The 25348-nt window shown below is 47.3% G+C and overlaps 1 protein-coding gene across 2 annotated transcripts; it reads left to right on the top strand.

Moving 5' to 3' along the window:
• The first annotated feature begins 371 nt into the window (after window positions 1-371).
• Mtarc1 (mitochondrial amidoxime reducing component 1) lies at window positions 372-25348 on the top strand. 2 transcript variants are annotated; one of them, NM_001290273.1, is made up of 7 exons: window positions 815-1269; window positions 4927-5100; window positions 8025-8187; window positions 10073-10213; window positions 16622-16683; window positions 16810-16881; window positions 24274-25348. In NM_001290273.1, exons 1-7 carry the CDS (start codon window positions 986-988, stop codon window positions 24398-24400), a joined length of 1023 nt encoding a protein of 340 aa, NP_001277202.1. In that variant the 5' UTR covers window positions 815-985; the 3' UTR covers window positions 24401-25348. The 2 variants fall into 2 exon arrangements, with proteins under 2 accessions (XP_006497255.1, NP_001277202.1); XM_006497192.4 differs by lacking the exons at window positions 16622-16683; window positions 16810-16881; window positions 24274-25348 and adding an exon at window positions 10819-11159 and having other exon boundaries at window positions 372-1269.

Here is a 25348-nt window from a genome sequence, read left to right as displayed (position 1 = left end):
TCCGATTGATTGATGGCTCCCAGCCATCTCCTTCTCTCACCTTGAGACTTGGGATGGGGTGAAGTCGGGGGAGTCCCAGTTTCTTGGTCCACTGTTTCAAGAGTCTGTTGGCTAGAGGGAAGGGCACAAGCTTCTCTTCAGAGAAATCTTTATTCCTGCAGCCAGGTTCATCCCCGCACTGCCCCTTGGCTGTAAAATCCCCAGCCCTTGTTTCAGTACAAAGTCCAGTCTCTCTGCCTTAACTTAGTAGAGAAAATGCTCTGGTTAGAACAGTCTTGAATAAATATGACATTTTAGCAGCTTGACACACCAAACAGGTGCCTAAGGCGCCCAAGGTACCTTGATGGTCTTGTCTTTGTTGTTCAAGATGCGGTAGCCTTCGGAAGAGATACCTGGCAGTGCAAGTCCACATTAGGACGCAGGGAAAAGAGGGGCGTGTGGGTGGGGGGTGCGGGGGGCGGGTGTCTACGAATAGCTGCAGCCCAGGATTGGCCCTGTAGATCCTCAAGGCTGGTCAGATCTTTTCCCTTCATATCCCAGCTGGTTGGAAGCACCCTGGCTGCTGCCAAACTGCTCCCCACAGACCCCAGAGGGGCGGCTGCCCGCAGCCTGGTTTCTAATTTCAAAATCACGCCACGTTCTGCAAACGTTGTGTGTTTTAGGTCAAATAAACAACTCTGCAAACATGTAAATAAGCTGCTCTGCACTGATTGATCCTGGGAGAGGGTCAGCGAGGGAGGGAAGGGGAGGGAGGGAGGGAGGGACCGAAGGGGGGGAAGGCAGCGGAAAGTAGGGGCAGGCGGTGAGATTCCACAGCTGAGCCACCACCTCCCGCCCAGGCCGAATGAAGATGCACAATTTGGATTGGAGGGGAAGGGTCAGGAGCTGCTGACCTTTGGGCTCAGGCCCAGGCCGCTGGCCACAGTAGCTCTTGGTCCAGTCGGCGCCGGAGGTGTATCAAGCGCTCATCCCGCCCTCTCCAGTCATGGGTGCGGGGTCCTGGGCGCTGACCCTCTTCGGCTTCTCCGCGTTTCGGGTCCCGGGCCAGCCGCGGTCCACCTGGCTCGGCGTCGCCGCGCTGGGACTGGCCGCGGTGGCCCTGGGGACAGTGGCCTGGCGTCGTGCGCGTCCCCGGCGACGCCGGCGGCTACAGCAAGTGGGAACGGTGGCACAGCTCTGGATCTACCCAATCAAGTCCTGCAAGGGGTTGTCGGTGAGCGAGGCAGAGTGCACTGCCATGGGGCTGCGCTATGGCCACCTGCGCGACAGGTACGCTGAGCACCGAGCATCACCACGCTGACCTAGGCTGTGTGGGTGTGGGGAGGTCAGCGGGGTCCGCTCGCCGGTCCCTTCTTACTCAGACTAGAGACCGGAGGCTGGGAAAGGGGTGGTGAGAAACGGAAAAAATGAACTTCACCCTCCGCCAGCCAACTCGGGGGACCTGGAACTCTGAAGTTCCCGGGTTTCACGCTTCCTGGAGTTGGACATCTCTCTATCCATCCTCTCGTGGCTATTTCAAATCTTGTGGTGTTAGACGAGGCATTTCTCACGCCGGCCAATCCGCAAGAAGAAACTTCAATCTCCCTCCACCCAGGGACCCTGAAGGGACTGGTCCTTGGTTACTTTACTCTCAGTGATAGTCTTAAATTTAGAAAAACTAAGACAATAGATCCTGGATCCTAGGCACGGCTCATCCCTGTTAGTGCAGTAGTTGAGCATGCATGACAGCTTAAGAAAATAAGCTGTGAGTGTTATTTCCCCAAGGCTCTTGTCAGATAAAGGTTCTGCACTGGGTGGGGGGGGGGGCAACCTGGGATTTGTAAACAGCGACTAAGAGTCCAGCTGAGGAGTGACCCCTGTCGCCGGGACTTCAGCGAAGGTTCAGCAGCTCTGCTCTCTTCAGGTCTGGTCTCCCACCAGCTCTGGGCATCACTGGAAGGCTGCGTATCAGGATCCTCAGGCCTCTCCTTCAGCAGAGGACACAGGCTAACAGAGGCTGCGACCTCCCCGTCTCAGCTCTCTAAAGCTAACACAAGCCATTCGCCTCAGATCAGGCCGGTCCAGTGGACATGCTGACCGACTGGTTCAGGAAGAAGAAATGGAGATTTTTGCTCCAAAGCCCTTCTTGTCTCATAGCTGATTTACGGGTGGCTTTTACATAAGGTTGATGGGCAGTTACAGATGAGTGGGTTCCTCGGTTCAGTGTGGACCTTGTAATGTGAGACTGCTCTCCGCCCGCCCCAACCCCCCCCCTCTCCCCATCACCTGTGTTTTGCAATTCTTCATATCTCAAGAACCAAAGATCATTAGAGGCTGACTCTCCTTCACTAGAAAATACACCAATGGTCCTTTCACTGAGACACAGCAGTTCTGGACAAAGTTCAAAGGTCAGCTGCTCACCTCTGCTCCAGGCAGTCAGGAACCCTAACTATTCCCTGTTTTGAGCAGTGGGATCCCACATACACTAGCTTCTTGTCTATAGATCGATTCTGTCAGCCTCAGAGGCAAAGGGCATTGCCATTTTATTACCGTATTGATTCAGAAAACATGTTCTGAATTGCACCACAGCTGTGGTGTCAAATTCTTCACTTTCGTCACAAGCTCTCAGGGAACATAAGCAATAAACAAATAAATAACAACAAATGCAAACAGCCAAACATACAATGAGGGGGACAGTGACAAGTGACAGAGAAGAGAGAGGAAGGGTCCGGGAGGCTGCCTAGGGGGTACTCAGGGAAAAATTAGAAGAAAAAAAAAGTCAATTGCTTGCACTGAAAACTAGAAAACAGCCAGGCCCTTTCCAGGCAAGTAAATTAGAAAACCATTCTAGATAGATGGGAAAAGACACCAGGCTTAAACATGTTCTAACGTGTTTACCAGGAGGAGTTGAAAACAGGGGACGGGGAACACTGAAACTTGACTGTGCACAGCGGCGAGTAAGAAGGGGAGATGACCCAAGTGTCCATCAGGGGGTGAGGAAATTAAATAAAATGTGGTTTATACAGACACTGGAATATCACCCAGCCTCGGCAAGGAGTGCAGTTGTGGTGCCTGTAATAACACAGACGGACAACGAAAACACAACGCTAATTTAACTGAGCAGGACAGAGGGACTAGTTGTACAGGATTTCAGCTCCAACTCCTTGACTCCAAATTCATAAACGGAAGTAGGAGAGGAGGTTCTGGGGCTGGAGGGGGTGGCGGGTGCAGTGAGTTGCTGCTTACTGGGCGCAGAGTTTCTGTTTGAAAAGATGAAACTTTGGAAGCTGTGGTGAAGGTTGAGCAACGCTGAACGCCGGAGGGCCATTACTCGCATACTTTGTTGGTTATTGGTGGTCAGTGGCTGGGCTGGGCCTTTCCTGAGTTCTTGGCCCCGTCTCCAACGTTCTTTTCTTTTCTCTCTTTCTTTCTTTTTTAAATCAGGGCGTGCCAAAAACTTTGTTTGAAGCAAAGCAACAGTACAAGTGTTAGACTCTAGCGTCTAGAGGAATACGCTGTCGAGACTGACAGAGGCCACATGAGTAAGATCACTCAAGGGCTCTCATTATCGTTCCAGGCCAAGAGAATGAGGATCTACGTACTGTGAGCTGTGATGTGGGCGGTCCTCTGCCTTGACTGACACATTAGGCCATATACTAGCTTTTTACAGGTCATGTACCTTTCCACAGAGCATTAGTACCAATTATATGAATGCGCACTTATTTATAGGCATAGGATGGTAAATGGGGGTATCCTGATATCCTGATTTTTTTTTTTTTTTTTTGCCGTCAGCTCAACACAATTTAGACTTATCTGGGAAGAGGAAGCTCTGTTGAGAACATGCCTAGAGACAAGTCTGTGGGGCATTTTTTGATTAACGTTAGAGGTGGAACGAACCAGCCCACAGCGGCAGTGCCACCCCCTGGGCTGGTGGTCCTGGGTTGTTTAAGAAAGCAGGCAGAGCAAACTGTGAAGAGCAGGGCAGGGCAGGGCAGGGCAGTAAGCAACACTGCTCTGTGGCTTCTGCCCCAGTTTCTGCTCTGAACCTTCACTCCTCTGGCAGAGAAGTGGTGTATTGTATTTCCTCTGGAAATAGCTCTGTCTGTTGCTCTTCTGTCTCCAGTCATCCTTCACCCGAGGAGAGAGTATCTCTAAACATGGAGAGAGTGGGCTAGGAAAGGATTGTATAGACGGACAGCAGACCTTTTCAGCAAACTTCAGAATTCACAACACGCAGTATTTAAACATTCGGTGGGTGGGGCTGGAGCGATGGCTCAGCAGTTCAATGCACTTGCTGCTCCTGCGGGTGAATGGGGTTTTGTTGCCAGTACTTCCTCTTCTGGCCTTTGCAGGCGCTGCATGCATGTGGTGCACATGCAAGGGTAAAGGCAAACACTCGGGCCTGAAATTTAAAAGTAAGCAAAGGCAGCGCGTGGAATTGCTGCTACCTGGTGCTCAGCTGAACTCTGTGACTGCAAACTCCTTGAGGAGCGACCTCACCTTTCTGTCCCCAAGAGCTCACTGCTTCCCCCTGACCTTCTGGTCGGCTGTGAAGTGGATTCTTAACACCTTCTTGGAGCATGCTTAATGAATATGATCAAGTCCGGGCAAACATTCCAACTGTTGCACATTGATTCCTGAGTGGTTATTGATGAAAAACTAAGACAATAGATCCTGGATCCTAGGCACGGCTCATCCCTGTTAGTGCAGTAGTTGAGCATGATCTTACAGCTTAAGAAAATAAGCTGTGAGTGTTATTTCCCCAAGGCTCTTGTCAGATAAAGGTTCTGCACGGGGCGGTGGCAGGCCTCAGTCTTGTCTTGCTCGTTGCCAAGGCAGTGCTCAGAAGACACACAGACAGATAGACAGACAGCCTCTCCCCTCCCTCCCCCTGCCCCCAGGTTGCCAGTGCTAGTTTCCATGGAGTCTGTGTTTTGCCAATGTCAGGTTTTGGCTCGTGATCAATGAAGAGGGGAACATGGTCACTGCCCGGCAGGAGCCTCGATTGGTCCTGATTTCTCTGACCTGTGAGGACGACACCTTGACTCTCAGTGCAGCTTACACAAAGGACCTGCTGCTGCCTATCACCCCGCCTGCCACAAACCCACTCCTCCAGTGCAGGTGAGTAGAGCAGGCCTCTGGCCTGTGGACCAAATACGCACGCGGTGCTCCTCACTTCAGCCTTTAGGTGTTTTTCAGCTAGCTTACAAAATAATCAATGGGCTTCATTATGCCATTTACACACACACACACACACACACACACACACTTACACATAACACGCTGTACCTTGCTCATATTAGCACCGTGTTCCCTTGTCCTGTACTCCTCCACTGGCCCCTTCTTCCCCTCGAATAATTGTCTCAATATTTCATATCACACATGTATAGATGGATAGGTCTGTGAATTCATTCAGATGGTCCAGTACTTGCCTACCATAATATACAAGAAGCTCTGGTTTTACTCTCCAATACTACATCATCTAGGCATGATGGTACACACCTGTAATTCCAGTGCTGAAGAGGTAGGGGCAGGAAGATCTGAAGTTCAGGGTCATCCGTGGCTGTATGGTGAATTTGAGGTCAGCCTGGGCTACATGAAATCCTGGCTTTACATAGATAGGTCAGTAGGTAGATAGTTAAATCTAGACTCCAAATAAAACAGAAAACACTGTTAACAGTTAGCCATCGACCGCACAGGACCCCTCAGTACTCCGTCCTCTGCATGAGAGGGGAAATGAGAAAGCTGCTTCAAAAGCTAGTGTGAGGACAAGGGACACAACGCCCAGCGTAGCAAGCTGAGGATGTGGTGCAGTGGTAGAGCACTCGCCTAGCATACTGGAAGCTCTGGGTTTGAACCCCAACTCAACACAAACAAACTAATTAAATAAATTACTATGTAGAAAGCAATGGGGGCCAAAGCACGCTGAACATAAAGCTAAGAGAAAAATAATAATCCCATCAAAGATTCCAGGACAAAACTGGGTATAGGGAGGGAAGGTGTCCTAGAAGAGGGGAGTCCTAATCTGTCCCAGGACTGTCCTTGCATAGGGTCTGGTAACGATGCCCTGTTAGATATGATATTCAGCTCAAAGAGGGGAAATTACAAAGTGGAGAAGAACAGAGGTGTCTTGTGTTCAGTTTGCGGAAGGAGGTCATTGCTTGGGCTTTCGATACGCAAGCCTGCTTCCTGAGCCCTGATGCTGGTGGGCTGAGGGAAGGGAGGTGCTCTGGGGCCTGACCTAGCAGCTAAGAGCCTGCAGCAGAATTTCCTTTTTCTCATTGTGGGAAAATGATTTGGCTTAATTATATTTTTGTTATTATTTCTGTATTTTTAATTTATATGCCACATGAGTTGGGTGTGATGGCACACACCTTGAGCCTCAGCACTCGGGAGGCAGAGGCAGGCTGATCTCTGTAAGTTCAAGGCCAGCCTAGTATACATAGTGAGTTCCAGGACAGCCAGGGCTAAACAGAGTAGCCCTATCTTTAAACAAACAAACAAACAAATAAATAAACCCCCCAGGAATCCATCTCAATTAGGCCTGTAATCCCAGCAGGAGGGAGGCTGAGGCAGGAGGATCATAAATTCAAAGGCAGCCTGGGCAACTCAGTGGATGCCACCTGAAAAAAAAATGAAGAAACAGTAAAAGGGATGGAGATGTGGGTCAGTGGTAGAGTGTTCGCTTAGCATGCACAAAGTCCTGGGTTCAAACCCCACTACTGCTGAAAATTCTGTCTCTGTGTCTGTCTTTCTATCTCTGTCTCTTTCCACCACAAGGATCTGGGTCTCCCTATATCAACTAACAGTTCCTCACTTGAGGCTCTCAGGTGACTGAGTCTGGATGTGGAGGTAAATTGTTAATCCACTCTGAGCTCCTGGCAGGTGATTGCACAGCTTGCCACCCACCAGAATTCTCTGGATTCTTGAATGAGAGACAGACAGGCAGGCAGGCAGGCAGGCGTGTGTGCGTGTACACACACACACACACACACACACACACACACACACAAACACACAGCATTAATTTTAACATGCCTTACTAGCTCAACCACTAGGCTTCTCCCTAACTCCACGTAGCTAACCTACTTTCCCCTCCAATACTCCTGAGTTATCATCACCTTTTAAAATCTATGTTTCACATTCTACTACCCCAGACCCAATGGGGGAGTGACCCCTGGGGCCACTTTCCCGGATTCTTACCTGTCGGTGAGCTCTTAAGTCTGACCTTTCTGCTCCTTCTTGGTGCATGGTCTGTTCTATGTCCCTCTCATAGCAGAATTCTTTCTTCTTCCCCCCGCCCCGCCCTAGCAGTTCTTGCCCAGGAATCCTAAAAGTCCGGCCTCTTTCACCCTGCCCAGCCGTTGGCCACTGGCTCTTTATTGATCAATCAAAAACTAATTGGGGACAGGGACCCTCAGGGTCTGAACGAATAGATTCCCATGTGATTTTGGGAGCCAAATTAAGACAAAACATTAGAACCAATCTCCAGCAGTCTCTGGGAACTTGGGTTCTCATGCTGATTCCAACGGAGCCAGCTCCTCAGCTGCCGCCTTCCCAGCCTGCTCAGTTCTTCTGAAGGCATTCAAACCTACCTCCCTTCACCCTCTACACGTGCCTTTTGGGTAGGGAGACACAGGTATGCTCCAGTTGCTTTTACAAATAGGAAAAGGCATGGTGGCTCAGTCCTTTAATCTCAGGACTTGAGCTGCCGAGGCAGGTGGATCTCTGAGTTCGAGGCCAGCCTGGTTTACAGAGCAAGTTCCAAGACAGCCAGGGATACACGAGGAAACCCTGACTTGAAAATAACAAACAAACGGGAAAGGCAAGGCTTCAAACAGCACTCTCAGCCTCTCTGAGGTTTATACAGTTGCTCTGAGGCAGGGCTGAGCTGAAAGTAAAGTCTTCTGGTGATGAAGGACTGTCAGCAGCGTCGCAGCATCACAGTTGGATGCAGCTTTCCGACCCATTCAGGAATACAGTGTTAACCATACTCAGAGCATCCAAATTGTCCTTCCCTATTGCCTTGTCCCCACCCACTGTAGAGTGCATGGCCTGGAGATACAGGGCAGGGATTGTGGAGAGGATGCAGCTCAGTGGGTCAGCAGCTTCTTGAAGATGCAGTCCTGTCGCCTGGTGCACTTCGAGCCGCACATGCGCCCCAGAAGTTCTCGGCAAATGAAGGCTGTGTTCCGGACCAAGGACCAGGTAAATGGCTTGCGAGAGGCGTGGTGTGGTCTGAGAATGGAGAAAAGTTGTGGGTTTCCCTACATGTGACACATCCCTGATATGCTAAATGCTGTGGCTTTTCACAGCAACCTCCAGGCTCCAGGGACTCCAGGCAATAGACACAAAGAAAGCACTTGTGCTCACAGCCTGGGCCCGACAACCCTCATGAACCAGGCTTCTAAGTAGAGGGCCAAGGTACACAGAGCAGGAAGGCCTGACCACCGCTGTTATGTAGGCTCCAGTCTCCCCTAAAAGTGGTCAGAAATGTGTGAAGTCTCTTCCCCAGAGACAAGCCCCTCTCCCTGGCTGACAACAAGGCCTCATGGCCCCAGCCCTTTTCTTCTCTCCTTGCCTAAGATTTCTGCAAGTATCTACTTTCCTGTAAGTGTTCTGTTGCCTGTAGAGATTCGATACTATTTATTCTGCAGCGATATCATTTTCAATCAATTCGGTAACAGTGTAGTCCAAATGTTTTTGCTTTCTTACAAGGTGTGTCAGAACACAAGTGGAAGTGTAGGGTTTACCTACCCATGATATAGGGCACTAGCACTACAGACAACTTTAATGGTAAAAAAAAAAAAAAAACAACAAAAAAAAATGAGGGCCAACATTCATACTTCATATTAAATTAGAGGTAGCATGAAGATAGGTACTTATAGAACCAGTGAGCATTTTCTCAAAATAATGAAGCCATTTCTTTGTCACTAAACAAAGCGTTTGTATTAAACGCTAAAGAAATGATGCTTAGGTGTCTTTAAAAAAATTATTTATTTATTATGTCTACAATATTCTGATTGCATGTATTCCTGCATGCCAGAAGAGGGTGTCAGATCTCATTGCAGATGGTTGTGAGCCACCATGTGGTTGTTGGGAATTAAACTCAGGATCTCTGGAAGAGCAGCCAGTGCTCTTAAACTTTGGGCTATTTCTCCAGGCCCCAAAATTGAGTGACTTGGTTTTTAAAAAAAGATTTATTTATTTATTTAATGTATACAAGTACACTGTAGCTGCCTCCAGACACACCAGAAGAAGGCATCAGATTCCGTTACAGATGGTTGTGAGCCACTATGTGGTTGCTGGAAATTGAACCCAGGACCTCACTGATCCATCTCTTCAGCCAAAGTGATGTCTTTAAGGGAACATGCGTAGTGATGTAGGGCTCTGAGGTCATGCATAAAACAAAACAAAATAAAACAAAACCAAATTTATAGGTGTGCATGTTTTGCCTAAATGTTTATGTACCACATATGAGCAATGCCTATGAAGGCCAGAAGAGGGCATCAGATCCTCTAGAACTGGAGTTTCAGGTGGTTGTAAGCTGCCATCTGGGTGATGGGAAGTGAACCCTGGATCTCTGCAACAGTAGCCAGTGCTCTTAACTGCCGAGCATTCTCTGCGACCCCTTTATGCCAAGCAGTTCTGCAAGGACAGTTAAGATTTGAATTGCTGCCGGGCGTGGTGGCACACGCCTTTAATTCCAGCTCTTGGGACGCAGAGGCAGAGGGATTTCTGAGTTTGAGGCCAGCCTGGTCTATAAAGTGAGTTCCAGGATAGCCAGGGTTACACAGAGAAACCCTGTCTCGAAAAACAAACAAACAAACAAACAAAAAAGATTTGAATTGCTATGACATGTCTATGAAAAGAACTGGAAAAATAGTTATAAAGATGTGTGTGTGTGTGTGTGTGTGTGTGTGTGTGTGTGTGTGTGTGTGTTGGGGTGTGGAGGCTGACCTGATTTCAGGGACTAGACCCAGGATGTCCCGTTTGAGCACCTAAGAAGTAAAGGCTTATATTTAGAAGATGCACATGGGTGTATCCAATAACTGCAGGGCCACATTGTATCCAATGTCTGCTTCCTTGTCAGGTGGCCTACTCAGATGCAAGTCCATTCTTGGTCCTTTCTGAGGCATCCTTGGAAGATCTCAACTCCAGGCTGGAGCGCAGAGTGAAAGCGACAAACTTCAGGCCTAACATTGTCATCTCGGGATGTGGCGTTTATGCTGAGGTAACATTTGGCCTGAAGAGCCTCTTTCTTTTTATTTTATGAAAGATGTAGTTGTTATTGCCAGGACTCCCATAACTGTAATCAAAGCAATGGCGGTAGAGGCAGGAGGATTAGGAGTTCAAAGCCAGCCTGAGCTACATAATGAGTTCAGGGCCAGCCTGAACTATGTAAGACCCTTTCTCAAAATAACAACAACAAAAAGTATAATGGCTATTTATGTTGGGCTAGACTATTGCCAGGAGTTGTGTGTTCCTGTACTGTACAGTGACTCTATTGGTAGGTTTGTTGAGCACCTAAGATGGAAGACACACACAGGCGAGGCAGAGGTGCTGCCTTGTGAGGTCTAAGATTTACGGGGCAAATCCAGAGTAGGCAGATTGACTGTTGAGTTGCATGTACTCAGCATGGACAGCGTGGTCTGTGTCATTCATGGGACAAACAACATGCTTGTTTTGTCTTGCTACCCCACCCCATTTCTGCCTAGCTGGTGACTCGTTTGAGGAAGACTGGCATTTTTAGCATGGCAGCTGGTAGGGGATGGAACACTTCTCAGCTCGATGGTGTCATTCCCTAACACTTCCAGGGCTCTTTCCTCTGGTTCTCAGGTGTCCCACATTGTGCCTCAACATAGAGAACTATGATGCTGGTTTCTAGTGTCCTCTGTGATCCTAGCAGCTGACTTACCTTTGTGACAACCTTTGGATGTTGACTTTGACTGCCTGATCTGTGAGGAAGGCAGATGCTGGCCACGACAGAACCAAATCTGAGGACCGTGAAGAATGTGGAACAGTGCCAGTGATGGTTTCAATGAGATGTCCCTTGGGGTCTCAAGCATTTGAATAGCTGGTTCCCAGTTGATGTCACTGCTTGGGGAGGTTTGGGACTTGTCCTAGCTAGGGTTTACTGCTGTGAACAGATACCATGACCAAAGCAACTCTTATAAGAGCAACATTAATTAGGGCTGGCTTATTAATTAGGTTCAGAGGTTCAGTCCATTATCATCAAGGTAGGAACATGGTGCAGGAGGAGCTGAGAGTTCTATATCTTCATCTGAAGGCTGCTAGCAGAATACTCACTTCCAGGCAGCTAGAATGAGGGTCTTATAACCCACATCCACAGTGACACACCTACTCCATCAGGGCCACACCTTCTAATCCTGCCACTCCCTGGGCCGAGCATATACAAACCATCACAGGACCTATGACCTAGTGACATTACAGTTGGCTCTCTCTGCTTGTACTTGGGGCTCTCAGCTCTCTCTTCCTGCTGCTATGCCTTTGCTCTACCAGCCCAGACTCTAACTTCTGGAATAACCCCAAATAAGTGACTTCTCTTATAAGATGATTGGTCATAGTGTTTGATCACAGCAATAGAAAAGTAATGGATACAGGGATGAACGTGAAACAACTCACAACCACACAGTGAATCTGATGTGTTTCTGGCAGTGCTTGCCCATATTGCATCACGTGATTTTACTGCAGCCTCAGTTCTGAACACATGAACACTTCGAGTGTACCACCATCACACCACGCAACAAAAGCAATACCTTGGCTCAGATTGGTTTTGTTTGTTATGAGTTGTGATGGTTTTATTGTGCATACAAAGTTTCTGCACAATGTAATAGTTTCATAACAGAAAACAAAGGTAACACTTTTCTACCTTCACTTCAGCACATAGCCAGTAAGAATTTCTTTGGATTTTTATTTTGTCAGACAAACACATTCATATCATTAGCATACAGATTTCACTTTAGTCTTTCACAAATGACTAAATGGTAAATGCTTTGAAGAATTGTTTTAAAAATGGTTTTTATGATTTATTTTCAACACATGTTTGGACACTGTGTCTATTTTGTATAACTGGATACTTGGGGAATCACATAAAGATTCCTCAGGTAGAAAGTGGTAGTGAGGCCACCAACAGATTGGGAAAGGATCGTTGCCAATCCTAAATCAGATAGGGGACTAATATCCAATATATATAAAGAACTCAAGAAATTGGACTCCAGAAAATCAAATAACCCCATTAAAAATGGGGCTCAGAGCTAAACAAAGAATTCTCACCTGAGGAATACCGAATGGCTGAGAAGCACCTGAAAAAAAATGTTCAGCATCCTTAATCATCAGGGAAATGCAAATCAAAACAACACTGAGATTCCACTTCACTCCAGTCAGAATGGCTAAGATCAAAAACTCAGGTGACAGCAGATGCTGGCGAGGATGTGGAGAAAGGGGAACACTCCTCCATTGTTGGTGGGATTGCAAGCTTGTACAACCACTCTGGAAATCAGTCTGGCGGTTCCTCAGAAAATTGGACATAGTACTACTAGAGGATCCAGCAATACCTCTCCTGGGCATATATCCAGAAGATGTTCCAACTGGTAATAAGAACACATGCTCCACTATGTTCATAGCAGCCTTATTTATAATAGCCAGAAGCTGGAAAGAACCCAGATGCCCCTCAACAGAGGAATGGATACAGAAAATGTGGTACATTTATACAATGGAGTACTACTCAGCTATTAAAAAGAATGAATTTATGAAGTTCCTAGGCAAATGGATGGACCTGGAGGGCATCATCCTGAGTGAGGTAACCCAATCACAAAAGAACTCACATGATATGTACTCACTGATAAGTAGATATTAGCCCAGAAACTTAGAATACCCAAGATACAAGATACAATTTGCAAAACACATGAAACTCAAGAAAAAGGAAGACCAAAGTGTGGACACTTTGCCCCTTCTTAGAATTGGGAACAAAACACCCATGGAAGGAGTTACAGAGACAAAGTTTGGAACTAAGGCGAAAGGATGGACCATCTAGAGACCCGGGGATCCATCCCATAATCAGCCTCCAAACGCTGACACCATTGCATATGCCAGCAATATTTTGCTGAAAGGACCCTGATATAGCTGTCTCTTGTGAGGTATGCCAGGGCCTGGCAAACACAGAAGTGGATGCTCACAGTCAGCTATTGGATGGAACACAGGGCCCCCAATGGAGGAGCTAGAGAAAGTACCCAAGGAGCTAAAGGGGTCTGCAACCCTATAGGTGGAACAACAAATGAACTAACCAGTACCCGCAGAGCTCATGTCTCTAGCTGCATATGTAGCAGAAGATGGCCTAGTCGGCCATCATTGGGAAGAGAGGCCCCTTGGTTTTGCAAACTTTATCTGCCTCAGTATGAGGGAATGCCAGGGCCAAGAAGTGGGAGTGGGTGGGTAGGGGAGTGCGGGAGGAAGGTCTGGGGGACTTTTGGGATAGCATTTGAAATCTAAATGAAGAAAATACCTAATTAAAAAAATAAAATTAAAAAAAAAGAAAGTGATAGTGAATGGAAAAACATTTAAGAAGCCCTGGCCTGGAGGGTTTGATGATTGAGGCCATCAGTGGGTACCCGGAGGAGATGTCAGTCTTAAATAGGAATTTACTTCTGGCCATACTTTTCCTATGTACATTAAAAGGGAAAAGCAGAGGAGACTAGAAAGAAGCCCTTATCTCTGCCAAGTGATTGAGTTCTAACCCCATATGTTGGAGGAACTATTCTATCTCTTGGCTTTGCTGTAAGAGATGAACAAGGAATGATGGGAAAAGAACAATTTAGGAATTCCATTCCCACACATACACCCCGATACTTTTAAATTTATTTATTTATTTATTTATTTATTTATTTATTTATTTATTTATGTGCATGTGTAGATGTTCTGTGCATGTGTAGAGGTTAGAGGACAATTTGTGGAAATTGGCTCTCTCCTGCAGTCATCTGTGTCCTAGGGATTGAATTTAGGGCTTCAGATTTGGTTGGCAAGTATCTTTACCAGTGAGCCATCTTACTAGCTCGCTTCCGATGTTTTATATAAAATATCCCTTGCATACTCTCAGGTTCAAACATGTATGTTCTGTGAAGGTAACTTCTAGTCACCTGATGTAATTGTCATCTCAGAGGTTTACCGCCTCTGTCTGCAACCCTAAGCCTCGTCCTCGAAACTTCTAGCCTCCATACAATCTAATCTAGGCCTAGATTAGAGTCTCCGCCTCTGAGACTTGCTGCTGAATAAGATCACCCTTCCTAGTTCTTTCTGATCTCTAGCTGGCTGATTCAACTCAGCTGGTCTGGCCCGAACCCCTCTGCAAGCTGACTGACTCAATCCAGGTTTTTTCTTGGCCTCTGACGTTTTTGCTCTGCTTGGCCTCAAACTAATCTGTTCTAATCTTCTAACTTCTCCTCCTGCTCTGGCTCATTTTCTCTTCATCCCCTCTCTGTAAAACTCTCCTAGTAAAACTGCTTCCTCTCTCCATGCTGCTGTCTCTTAAGGAGCCTCTCTTTTCTCTCCGTTCTCATGAGAGTGGGGTATATACTATTCTGTCCAATCTTTCTCTTTTATAGCTTTGTCTGCCACTTATTTGCCTTTGACTCTGCCTGATCTGTCATGAAGGCAGACCACCTTCTTCTTTCATGAAGAAGACCACCTTCAAACATGGGTGCTTCCTTCAGCAAACTAACTTTACCTTCATTGTTTGGAAGTAAAGACATGTGCTAAGGGCATGTGCATTCCAGCCAGAGGGATTGAACATGCGTGTGAGCTAAGGCTGAGCCACACCACAGCAAGAAACAGGTTTTTCCAGTAAATGACACAGTCTCAAGGTTGAAGTGTGATAAAATGTCTTGCAACAACATTTCTCTGAAGATGGGAGAGTGTCTGTGCAGTGAGTGAACTGCGTGCCTCCTTATGCAATGGCTACTTCTGCTTCCTTGTGACAATGGGCCATATGTACAGGCTTCTGTCAATCATTAATCAGCTTGACAAAAGGCAACAACTGATGTTTTGAGACTGTCACTTGTTTGTTTGTTTGTTTGTTTTAAACAGGGTTTCCTTGTGTAACAGCCCCCACTGTGCTGAAACAAACTTGAAACTTGCTATGTACCAAGGCTGGCTTAGAAGTTCTGATTCATTCTCATTCTCTCTCTCTCTCTCTCTCTCTCTCTCTCTCTCTCTCTCTCTCTCTCTCTCTCTCTCTCCTCTCTCTCCCCTCCCCCTCCCTCTCCTACCCTCTCCCCTGCCCCTTTGCAATTCTCAACAACCTGCAGCAATCCTGCAGTGTTTCACCTGCCGCTCCTGAGGGTCATACAGCCCAGGACTCCCTCTGAAGGGCTCAGTTCTGTTGATAAAGAAGAGGCAGCTCCCAGGCTGCCCGCAGGCTCCTCTCTTACCCAGAGCCCTTGTCACTTCCCAGCATCTGCTTGGAGCACAACACTTTTACTGAACTTGGCACTGGAAATTTGCTCCTGGCTCCTCCCTCTGCTCTGCCCTTCTTGGGCCCAATCGCACACACTTGCCTTGTGATTCTCAGTTCTTGGTCACCAGCTAGGTCAGAGTTTGATACATCATCACATCTGGACCACAAAGTGTTTTCTCTTGAACCCTAGAGAGGCAAGGGACACGTTCCCAGGGGCCCTGTGGGAGCTCTTATGCTTTTCAGTGTGACTGCCTTGCTCAATATTATTCTGTCTCTCAAAATGTCTATACTAAGCCTGTAAGTGGACTCAGCTCATAAGACTTACCACTCACACCCATTCACACACATAGACAATATTAATAAGTAAATGAATTTTAAGTCATCCTTACATGTAAATAATAATAATAATAATAATAATAACAACAATAGTAATTCCATAACCTTTATCCAGCTTTCAAGGTCTGTTACCATGACAAAGTTCATTTTCTTAGTCTGGCCTGGAACTTGCTATATAGACCAGGATGCTATATAGACCCGTTGCTGCCTCCTGAGTGCTGGGGTCAAAGGCATGTACCACCACACCTGATAACCCTCTTTTAAATAAGAAGATTTATTTTAATTATGTATGTGGGGCATGTATATGCATGTAAATGAGGGTGCCTCTGGAGGCCAGAAGAGGGCCTCTGATTCCACAGAGCTGGCATCGTGGTGGCTGTGAGCTGGCTGATGAGGGTGCTGGGAACTGAATGCTAGTGTTCTGCAAGAGCAGTACACAGACTTTTTGTTTGTCTGTTTTAAACAGTGTTTCCCTGTGTAACAGCCCTGGCTCTGCTGAAACAAACTTGCTATGTATCAAGGCTGGCCTAGACGTTAGGATCCTCCTGTCTCTGCCTCCCGCCCGTGCCAGGATTAAAGGTGTGTGACATCATGCTCAGTGCTGGGGGTTCAACATAGGGCGTCATGGGTGGACAAGCTTTCAAAGAGGGGAGAGGATGGACGTTGCTTAGGAAGTCAGGGAACTAACAGGTGTGTGGTGTCCGCTGGCCCCTCTGGACTGAGGTGAAGCCCAGTACCTCTGATGTAATGACATCATTAGGTATGACTTCCCACAAGTCCCTGCACAGGTGAGTGCCCAAAGGAGCTCCTGGGAATTTGTTCTTTACTTTCTAGGATTCTTGGAACGAGGTTCTCATTGGAGATGTGGAACTGAAACGGGTGATGGCTTGTACCCGGTAAGACCCTTTCCTGTCATGGTGGTGGGGGATGGGGTGGGGTTGGGGTGGGAGTGAGGGCGAGGGTGATGGCAGGCCCTCTCTGCTTTGTTCCCCGTGCAATGCTTTGTGTGTGTGTGTGTCTAGGTGCCTTTTAACAACAGTGGATCCAGACACTGGCATCTCGGACAGGAAGGAGCCTCTGGAAACACTGAAGAGGTAGAACCAGGCGTGTGGGGTCTCATCCAGGGGTCTGGGCGTCTGAGGAGCCATGTTTATTAACATTTGTAAGGGGAAACAGTGGAAATAGTACACCCATGCAGAATGGGAGCTTTAGGGAGTCCTGGCCACTAGGCAGTTGGTATGTACAGAAAAGATAATTATGCCCAGGGTTCCATACTGCCTATAATTTGCTGTTCCCACCGGGGGGGGGGGTCTTGGAAGGTATCTCCAGAGGGTAATGGGGGTAAGGTGGGATAGGGACTCCCATAAGGCACTGTGGGAAATGTCACTATGTGAGGCAAAATTCCCCAGAGGAGCAGGTTTGGGGACACACGACAGCTCTTATTTGTATCTATATGCCATCAGAGCAGTGGAGGATCTGGTCTTTTTATCTTCCATGGAATGGAGGAGACACAGCAAAGTGAAAGACAGGCAGGCTGGACAGTGGGAAGAGACCCAGCAATTGCAGTGTTGTTACTGTCAGCAAGTCTCCTTAGGCCAGGCCCTCAATCTGTTCTGGTTTTAGGTTCTAGGGATTGAATCCAGGACCTCATGATGCTTGGCAAGCTTCTACCCTAAGCTCTGTCTCCAGCCATCATTTTTACTTATTTCTTCTTCTTTTTCTTCTTCTTCTTCTTCTTCTTCTTCTTCTTCTTCTTCTTCTTCTTCTTCTTCTTCTTCTTCTTCTTCTCCTTCTCCTTCTCCTTCTCCTTCTCCTTCTCCTTCTCCTTCTCCCTCTCCCTCTCCCTCTCCCTCTCCCTCTCCCTCTCCCTCTCCCTCTCCCTCTCCCTCTCCCTCTCCCTCTCCCTCTCCCCCTCTGTGTGTGTGTGTGTGTGTGTGTGTGTGTGTAGCTTGTATGTGTATGGTCCCCACATAGGCCAGAAGAGGGCATCAGATCCCCTGGAGCTATAGTTGTATTTTGTTTTTGTTTTTGTTTTTTTGGTTTTACGAGACAGAGTTTCTCTGTATAGCCCTGGCTGTCCTGGAACTCACTTTGTAGACCAGGCTGGCCCTGAACTCAGAAATCCTCCTGCCTCTGCTTCCCAAGTGCTGGGATTAAAGGAGTGCGCCGCCGCCACCACCGGCCGGAGCTATAGTTGTAGACAGTTGTGAGTCGCCTCGTGGAAGCCAGGAACGTAACTCGGTCGGATCTCTGCCAGAGCAGCAAGTGCTCTAAAGCAGCCATTACTTTTTGTTTTGAGGCAGGGTTCCCCTAGGACGTTCAGGTTGGCTTTGAACTTGGTAAGCCTTGAACTTCTGATTCTCCTGTCTCAGTCTCCTGGGTAGCTTGGACTATATATATCACTAGACATGGCTCTGATCCTCATAAAATAGGAGATGAGGAAAACTTAGATGAGTCTACGTGTAGGTCAGATAAAAGACTCAGGAGCTGGCTGTCACCTTTGATCTCTCCCTCACACACTGCGGGATCTCAGACTTCCTTTCTCTCTAGTCTTGAAAGGCTCACACAGTTGCAGACCCATCTCTTCCTCAAAGCACTCTGGGTACTGCGGCTGGTTCTCTGCGCTGTCAGAGCCCCTCCCTTGGGAGGCTATGTTTGTAGAAAGAGTAATGGACCCAAAACACAGAGTAAGGGCAGGAAGCGGCAGCGTGGGGGTGATCACAGCGTGGGAGTGATCACAGGGGCCTGTACTCACCTCCTGATCTTCTGCAGGCTTCTCTAAGCCCAGCAGTCGGGCCCTAATTGCTTCTAATAACCAGGGAGACAGTGCTACCGGCCTAGGTGTCTTCTCCTATCTCTCCCTGAGATTTAAAGTGCCACGGACATAGTGATTTACGCCCTTCCCGGGACAGGTGGTCATAAATCGAGTAGGAGAGTTCCGGGTGCACGGGTATAAACCACATGAGCACGCAGCCCTCCGGCGGCAACTTGCTGATGTCCGGGAGATGGCGCTGCTTTGCACTGACTGTGCTAGGCAGGGCAGCTGAGCTCTCACCCACCTGCCTGACCGACTGTACCCAGCGGGGCAAGCGAGACAAAGCGGTAGAGGATTAGTCCAGCGAAGGACTGATGCTGGATAGGCTAAGAGCGTTCTGTCACCGAGTTCTGTCCTAGCATGCTTGGGATCTTGAGGTTTCAGGGGGTTTTGTTTTGTTTTGTTTTATGTAAAGATCTATTTATTTAATATTTTTATGTGTATGGGTATTGCCTGAACGCATATATACGCACACCACACGCATGCCTGGTGTTACGGATCCCCCACACCACCACATGCATGCCTGGTGTTACGGATCCCCCCGGAACTGCAGTTACAGACAGTTGGGACCTTCCATGGCGTGCTGTGAATTGAACCTGGGTTTCCTGGAAGAGCAGCTATTGCTCTTAAATGCTGAACCGTTTCTCTAGCCCCTGCTTTTTTGTGGGTTTTTTTTTTTTTTGGTTTGATTGTTTGTTGTTTTGTTTTCTTTTTTGTAAGAGGATTTCACATAGCTGGAATAAAGCAACTTGTATCATTTTTCAATAGGTGACCAGGTCCTGACCACAGGCCCCAGCAAACAAGCCCCTCCACATCTTGCTGTATCTATTTGACACTTGAGAGTAAGAGAAGTCAGAAGAACTTTCTATTCCCCCACTTCCCTTTGCTTTGGCCCCCACTTGCTCCTGCCAATAGGGGCTTTTTGGTTTGTTTGTTTGTTTGTTTGTCTCTCATTATAGGTGGTTGTGAGCCACCATGTGGTTGCTGGGATTTGAACTCATGACCTCCAGGAAAAGCAGTCAGTGCTCTTAACCACTGCTCTCACCAGCCCCCAGAACTTTCTATTCTTAAGGCTAGCTGCTTTCAGTGACACTTAACCCAACCCCATTGGTAGCCCAGAGTGGGGACAGTGTCCATGTGTCAACCCTTTGGGAGCTGCCACATGATGCCTAACTCAGAACCCAGCCCTGAAGGTGGACAGTGAGGCCTCCGAAGAGAGGTGGACCTAAGGCTGCCCATCGCTCTGGGATCTCCACATGGGGAGTGGCTAGGGACCTTGCCTGTGGTCAAGCCAGGTCACTGGTGTGAGCACAGAAGGCAGTGTGACTCACACCTGCTCCTCACTCGTGTACAGCACTTTACAATGGACTCGGCTCACACCATCATGTAAGGATGGAGACGTCTGGCAGGAGGAAGAGTTGTTTGTTGATGGTTGTTTTCAGTGCTGGGAGGAAACCCAGAGGCTCAAACATGTGTGCTGTACCCCTGAGCTACAATGTCCAGTCCAGGGACCTCTGTTTAGGATAAATAACATCTCTTAGGGACTCTTACTGATCAGAGTAATTGCATTTTTAGATGCACCAAAATGAAATACATGAGTCTTTTTGGGGGGGGTGGGGGTGGAAATGTAATTTATTGCTCAGTATGGTGGCAGCTACTTGGAGGCTGAGGCCAGAGGACTGGCACAATTTGAGGTTATCCTGGTCTACATAGTTAAGTTCCAGGTCATTCTGAGCTACAAAGTGATACATTATCTCAAATTCTAATTTAATATGTTCTTTGACAACCTCACACATCTATGTAATTATGGTGCTATATCTCAAGGTCTTGAGTGCTAGCCTAGAACACATAAGGACCTCCATCTGATCCCCAGCACCTCCTAAGCTGGCCAGTGTCACACAGGCCTGCATATGCAAAAGATATGCTGATATGCGGATATCTGTATCTCTATTTGATATCAATATATTTGTATAGATATATAGATATAGATGTAGATATAGATACAGACATAGATATTAGAGATAGATAGATAGAGATAGAGACAGAGATAGATAGATAGATAGCTAGATAGAGAGAGAGAGAGAAAGAGAGAGAGAGAGAGAGAGAGAGAGAGAGAGAGAGAGAGAGAGAGAGAGAGAAGATTCATTCATCAGACTACTGATAGAAAGGTTTGGTACACACCTCTTGTAATACCTAGTTATGTCCACCAGAGGCCGCTCTTGACCTCACTTGGTCTCTCTCACCTGACACTTAGGAACTGTCCAGGATAATGATAATGTGATTGGTTGTATCTCTGGATTCTTACCAGGCTTGGGGAAGAGGGTTGCCTAGGAATATGTAGATATGAAGTGTGGTATCATTCTTGCTAGCGGATGAGATAACTTTGAGCTCCTGATCTTCCTTCTGGGCTCTGATACCAGACTAGCATTTAGAGATGGGATTTGGGGCACAAAGGTTTTGCCTCTGAGACGCAAATGTAGAGCAAGGATGTCACACATTCCTATTAAGGCTTGTAAAAAAGGGCTAGCCTATTGTGGGAAGTGCTTGATGCATATGCAAATGTGTAAGAGGTGCATGGAGTCCCTGAGAGAGGTAGACTCCTCAGCCCAAAAGTGCAGAGCCTGGGAATAAGACATGCCAAGCCACATAAACAAATGCTCTCTCCCTCCCACCCCATGCCCAAGTGTCTCTTCCATCACGTGGCAACCAAGAGAGAGAGAAGTAAGAAGAGATACCTGAATTCATGGGTCCAAGGCTACTGCAGGCTATGCCATCTGGAAACACTCTATGCAAGCTGAGATAGCCCAGATTAGCAGCTTTATCCATCCATCGATTGATAGATTGATCCATCCATCCATCCATCTGTCCATCCATCCATCCATCCATCTGTCCATCTATCCATCCTTCTGTCCATCTGTCCATCTATCCATCCATTCATCCATCTATCCACTCCTTTCTTGAATAGCTGCAATGTGCCGGGCTTCAGGGCTACATTAGGAAGCCTAGTACACATAAGGACCTCCATCTGATCCCCAGCACCTCCTAAGCTGGCCATTGTCACACAGGCCTGATATTCCAGCAGGAGAGGATCAGAGTTCTAAGTCATCAGAGCCTCAGTTAGCCCCTTACCCACCTGGACCACATGAGATCTTGCCCCAAATCTACTTCCTCAACAGAAAATTTAGATCTCTGTTGGTTGTGGTAGCACAACTGGAAAGAGATGCTGAAGAGGCAGAGATAGGAAGATCAATAGGTCAAGGATAGCCTAGATTGTACCTTTTGACCCTGAACATTTGGGATCTTGTTTGAGTCTCTATTCTCATCAGACATTTATGTTTTGAAGAGTAGGTAGTGCCAAGTTTTTACAAGGTAATATTTTAAAGGTAAAGTAGGAAAAATTATTAATTTCAATAATAATGTTGAGGTCAGCTTAAGTGAGAAACTAAAAGAAACTTTCCTGGTGGAAAGGTGCTGTGGGCAGGGTCTTACCATGACATTTCCAGGCTGTGTGTAAGAACACTCCATGGCTTCTTGAGTTTTCTGCCTGGCAGAGGTACGTATCCCTCCTCCACACACCCCCTCCACACCCTCCTGTAAGGTCTTGCTATGTAGCCAGGTTGACCTTAAACTTGATATCCTCCAACTTCGGTCTCCTGAGTGCTGGGATGACCACATCTAGCTCACACTGTCTTTAAGGGTCTCACCAACACTCAGCCATCCAACAAGCAGTGTGAGCCAGAGGTGGCTGACAAAGCCCAGAACTGGGTGTAAGTGGATAAAGGGAACTGGACACACTTTGACTTCCCCAGGTCATTCTGTCCCATAGAACAGACAGACATGTGACCTGAACCTATAGGACAACACATGACAAGAACAGAGAAGTTAAAAAACCAGGAACTTGCTGCTTCCTTATGGGATTATGGGCTTCTTCCATGGAGCACGTCACATTTGAGCAGAGCCTAGAGAGAAAGGTGGGATTCTGTTTCCTGGGGACGAGGAGGAGGGATAGGGATGAGGGATGGTTATGGGGGAGGAGGGATGGCTATATGGGAGGAGGGATGGCTAAAGGAGTCAGCAAGCCAGATAAAGCACAGTAGGTCATCCTGCAGTGTTACATGGGCACAGCATGTCTCAGGAGAGAAAAGTTTAAGAAAGCTGTCTGGGGCTGGGTACAGAGCTTTGCACACCATGTGGTAGAGCTGCGGTGTTATTCTTTCTTTCTTTCTTTCTTTCTTTCTTTCTTTCTTTCTTTCTTTCTTTTTTAAAGAATTATTTATTTATTTTATGTACATGAGTACATTGCAGCTGTCTTCAGACACACCAGAATGTAACGGCATTGGATCCCATTACAGATGGTTGTGAGCCACCACGTGGTTGCTGGGAATTGAACTCAGACCTCTGGAAGATCAGTCAATGCTCTTAAAGCACCGAGCCATCTCTCCCAGCCCCTGCGGTGTTATTCTTTATGCACGGGGCAGCCAGAGAGGCGTTCTTAGTTAAAGAATAATAAGGTCCAAATGAAGTCAAGGCAGCATGGGGCTGAAGAAATGGCTCAGTGGTTAAAAGCAGAGCTGCTCTTCCAGAGAACCAGGGTTCAGTTCCCAAGACCCATTGTGGACACCCATAACCACCTGGAACTCCAGCTTCAGGAGAGCTCTTTTCTGGCACCCTCAGCCCCTGCACACATGTGCTTATGCAAATGCAGGGAGAAACTCAGATGTTGGAGTAAAAACAAGCAAACCCTTTTCTTAAAAAGACAAACATAGAATAGTGTCCACAATAAGTTGATGTGGGGACGGGGATGAAAAATAAAGAGAGCTGGCTAAGAAATAATGCAACTTCTCACGTACGTCTGCCGCGTCGGCAGCAACGCTGGAACAATGCGGGTGAGAGAAGGGAGCAAATCAGAAGATAGCCTCCAAGGGCCCCTGCTCTGGCTGACCATGGGCCGGGAAGGGAGAGATGCAGTGGAGGGGCCGAGAGTCTGTCTGTGACCTTGGACTAGGTGACACTGTGGAGGAATTGTGAGAGAAAAGGAAAATTCCAGGCATGTCTGGTGAGAGCAGCAAGTCAGATAGGATCCCATTATACATACTTACATACTCCGGCATATGGGATTTTTTTTTTTTTAATTTTAAGTTTTTCTTAAATTTTAAGCTTATTTGTTTTTTTTTTTTTTGTCAGTTTGTTTACTGTTCCTGAGTGTTTTGCCTGCTTCTAGTCTTCTGTGTGCCACGTGTATACAGTCATAGCAGAGCCAGAGGAAGGAATTGGAGCAGATATGACCCAAGTGTTACAAGCAGTTATGAGCCTTCTGGTGTGGGTGCTAGGAACCCAACCCTAGTCCTCTGGAAGAGCAGCCAGTGCTCATAACCACTAAGCCATCCCTCCAGTCCCAAGTACCTATTTCTTAATGTTGGGAAAAGGAATGTCACTGTAGGGAAAAGTCGAGATGATGTAGCTTTTGGCCATTCTTGGTGCCTCCAACTGGCCTGTTACTCTCTGCCCCACCCCCCATCCCCGAGGGTGCAGGTCCATTAGAGCTGATTGGAACTCTGCTCTAGGCACCACCCACCTGGCTGGGTGAATACCTGCTTCAGCCCTGACAAAGCCACGTGGGGTCCAAGTTCTTCCTGTCCTTGTGACTCATCGGGATCTTTTCCTGTTGCAGCTACCGCCTGTGTGACCCTTCCGAGCAAGCACTATATGGAAAGTTACCCATCTTTGGACAATACTTCGCTCTGGAAAATCCAGGGACAATCAGAGTGGGAGACCCTGTGTACCTCCTGGGCCAGTGATGGGAACTGTTCGTTCTGGAAGAACAGATGGCTCTTAAAAAAAAACTTTTACAAACAGACATCGCTTGAAACAGTTCTTCAGCCTGTTCTTTGGATCGGCCAGTTCCAAGTTTCTCTTCTTTCAGATTTCCGTCTGTTTCAATGTTTCCTGGGGCCAGCCCACAAAGCAGGCAAATACAGCTTTGCGAACTTAGCAGGTCCCTGTTATGTTTCTTGTAGAATGAAGGGATTATCATATTGCCCTGTTTATAAATACGGAGTAATCCTTCTACGTCGGAATTCACTTGCCAAGACATCATCTCCCTAGCCTTCTTTTGGGAAAGAGAAGAAAAAGGGAGGGACACTGTGTAAGCCAGAAGAATGTTCCAGAATGTTCTGTTACCCCTGGACATGGTGCATACAACGGGAATTAAATACTCTCCCAAGTAAAGTTGGAATGACGGCTTTTACTTTTCTCCTTGAGCCCAGGCTTTGGAAAGAGTTTAAAGAGCAAGCCCTAAAGATATTGGATGCTGTTGCTTACTGACAGTGTGAAGTTTGACAGACCCTTTAGCCCAAGAACACGAAGTGTCAGGGTCAAAGCCAGCTCTCTACAGCATCCAGACGGGCTCTCAGCTCTGTGAAAAAGGTGTTTCCACTCTTGAAGCAAAGTGTTGATGCGCCTCACTAAAGGATTCAAGATCGTTCCTAGCATGTGGGGACAGATAGTGACACCAGAGAGGGAGATACCTCCGCCTGGGTGTCTAAGATGAGATTTGATCTTGCCCAGGAAAATGGTGGCTCTCTTAATATGAGCAAAATGAAATGGTGGCGCCCCCTAGTGGTAGTGAATGGTAGGTCGGCCCACCTTGAGAAAAATTTAAAAAGGGGAAAAACAAAACAAAACAAAACCAAAGCAATCTTGTGCTTGTTGTTTAGTTTTAAATTTTAAAACGTTTTAAAAACTGA

The sequence above is a fragment of the Mus musculus genome, chromosome 1 (assembly GCF_000001635.26).
Source record: "Mus musculus strain C57BL/6J chromosome 1, GRCm38.p6 C57BL/6J".
Classification (NCBI taxonomy): Eukaryota; Metazoa; Chordata; class Mammalia; order Rodentia; family Muridae; genus Mus; species Mus musculus.
The sequence above is the reverse complement of the archived record's forward strand: the minus strand, read 5'-3'. Positions and strand labels throughout refer to the sequence as shown.

Bases quoted from the DNA above. Each gene is read 5' to 3' on its own strand.
- Mtarc1 (NM_001290273.1), top strand. From the start codon at position 986: ATGGGTGCGGGGTCCTGGGCGCTGACCCTCTTCGGCTTCTCCGCGTTT. The intron at 1,270-4,926 runs GTACGCTGAGCA...TGCCAATGTCAG, and splicing joins TATGGCCACCTGCGCGACAG to GTTTTGGCTCGTGATCAATG. The intron at 16,684-16,809 runs GTAAGACCCTTT...GTGTGTGTCTAG, and splicing joins CGGGTGATGGCTTGTACCCG to GTGCCTTTTAACAACAGTGG.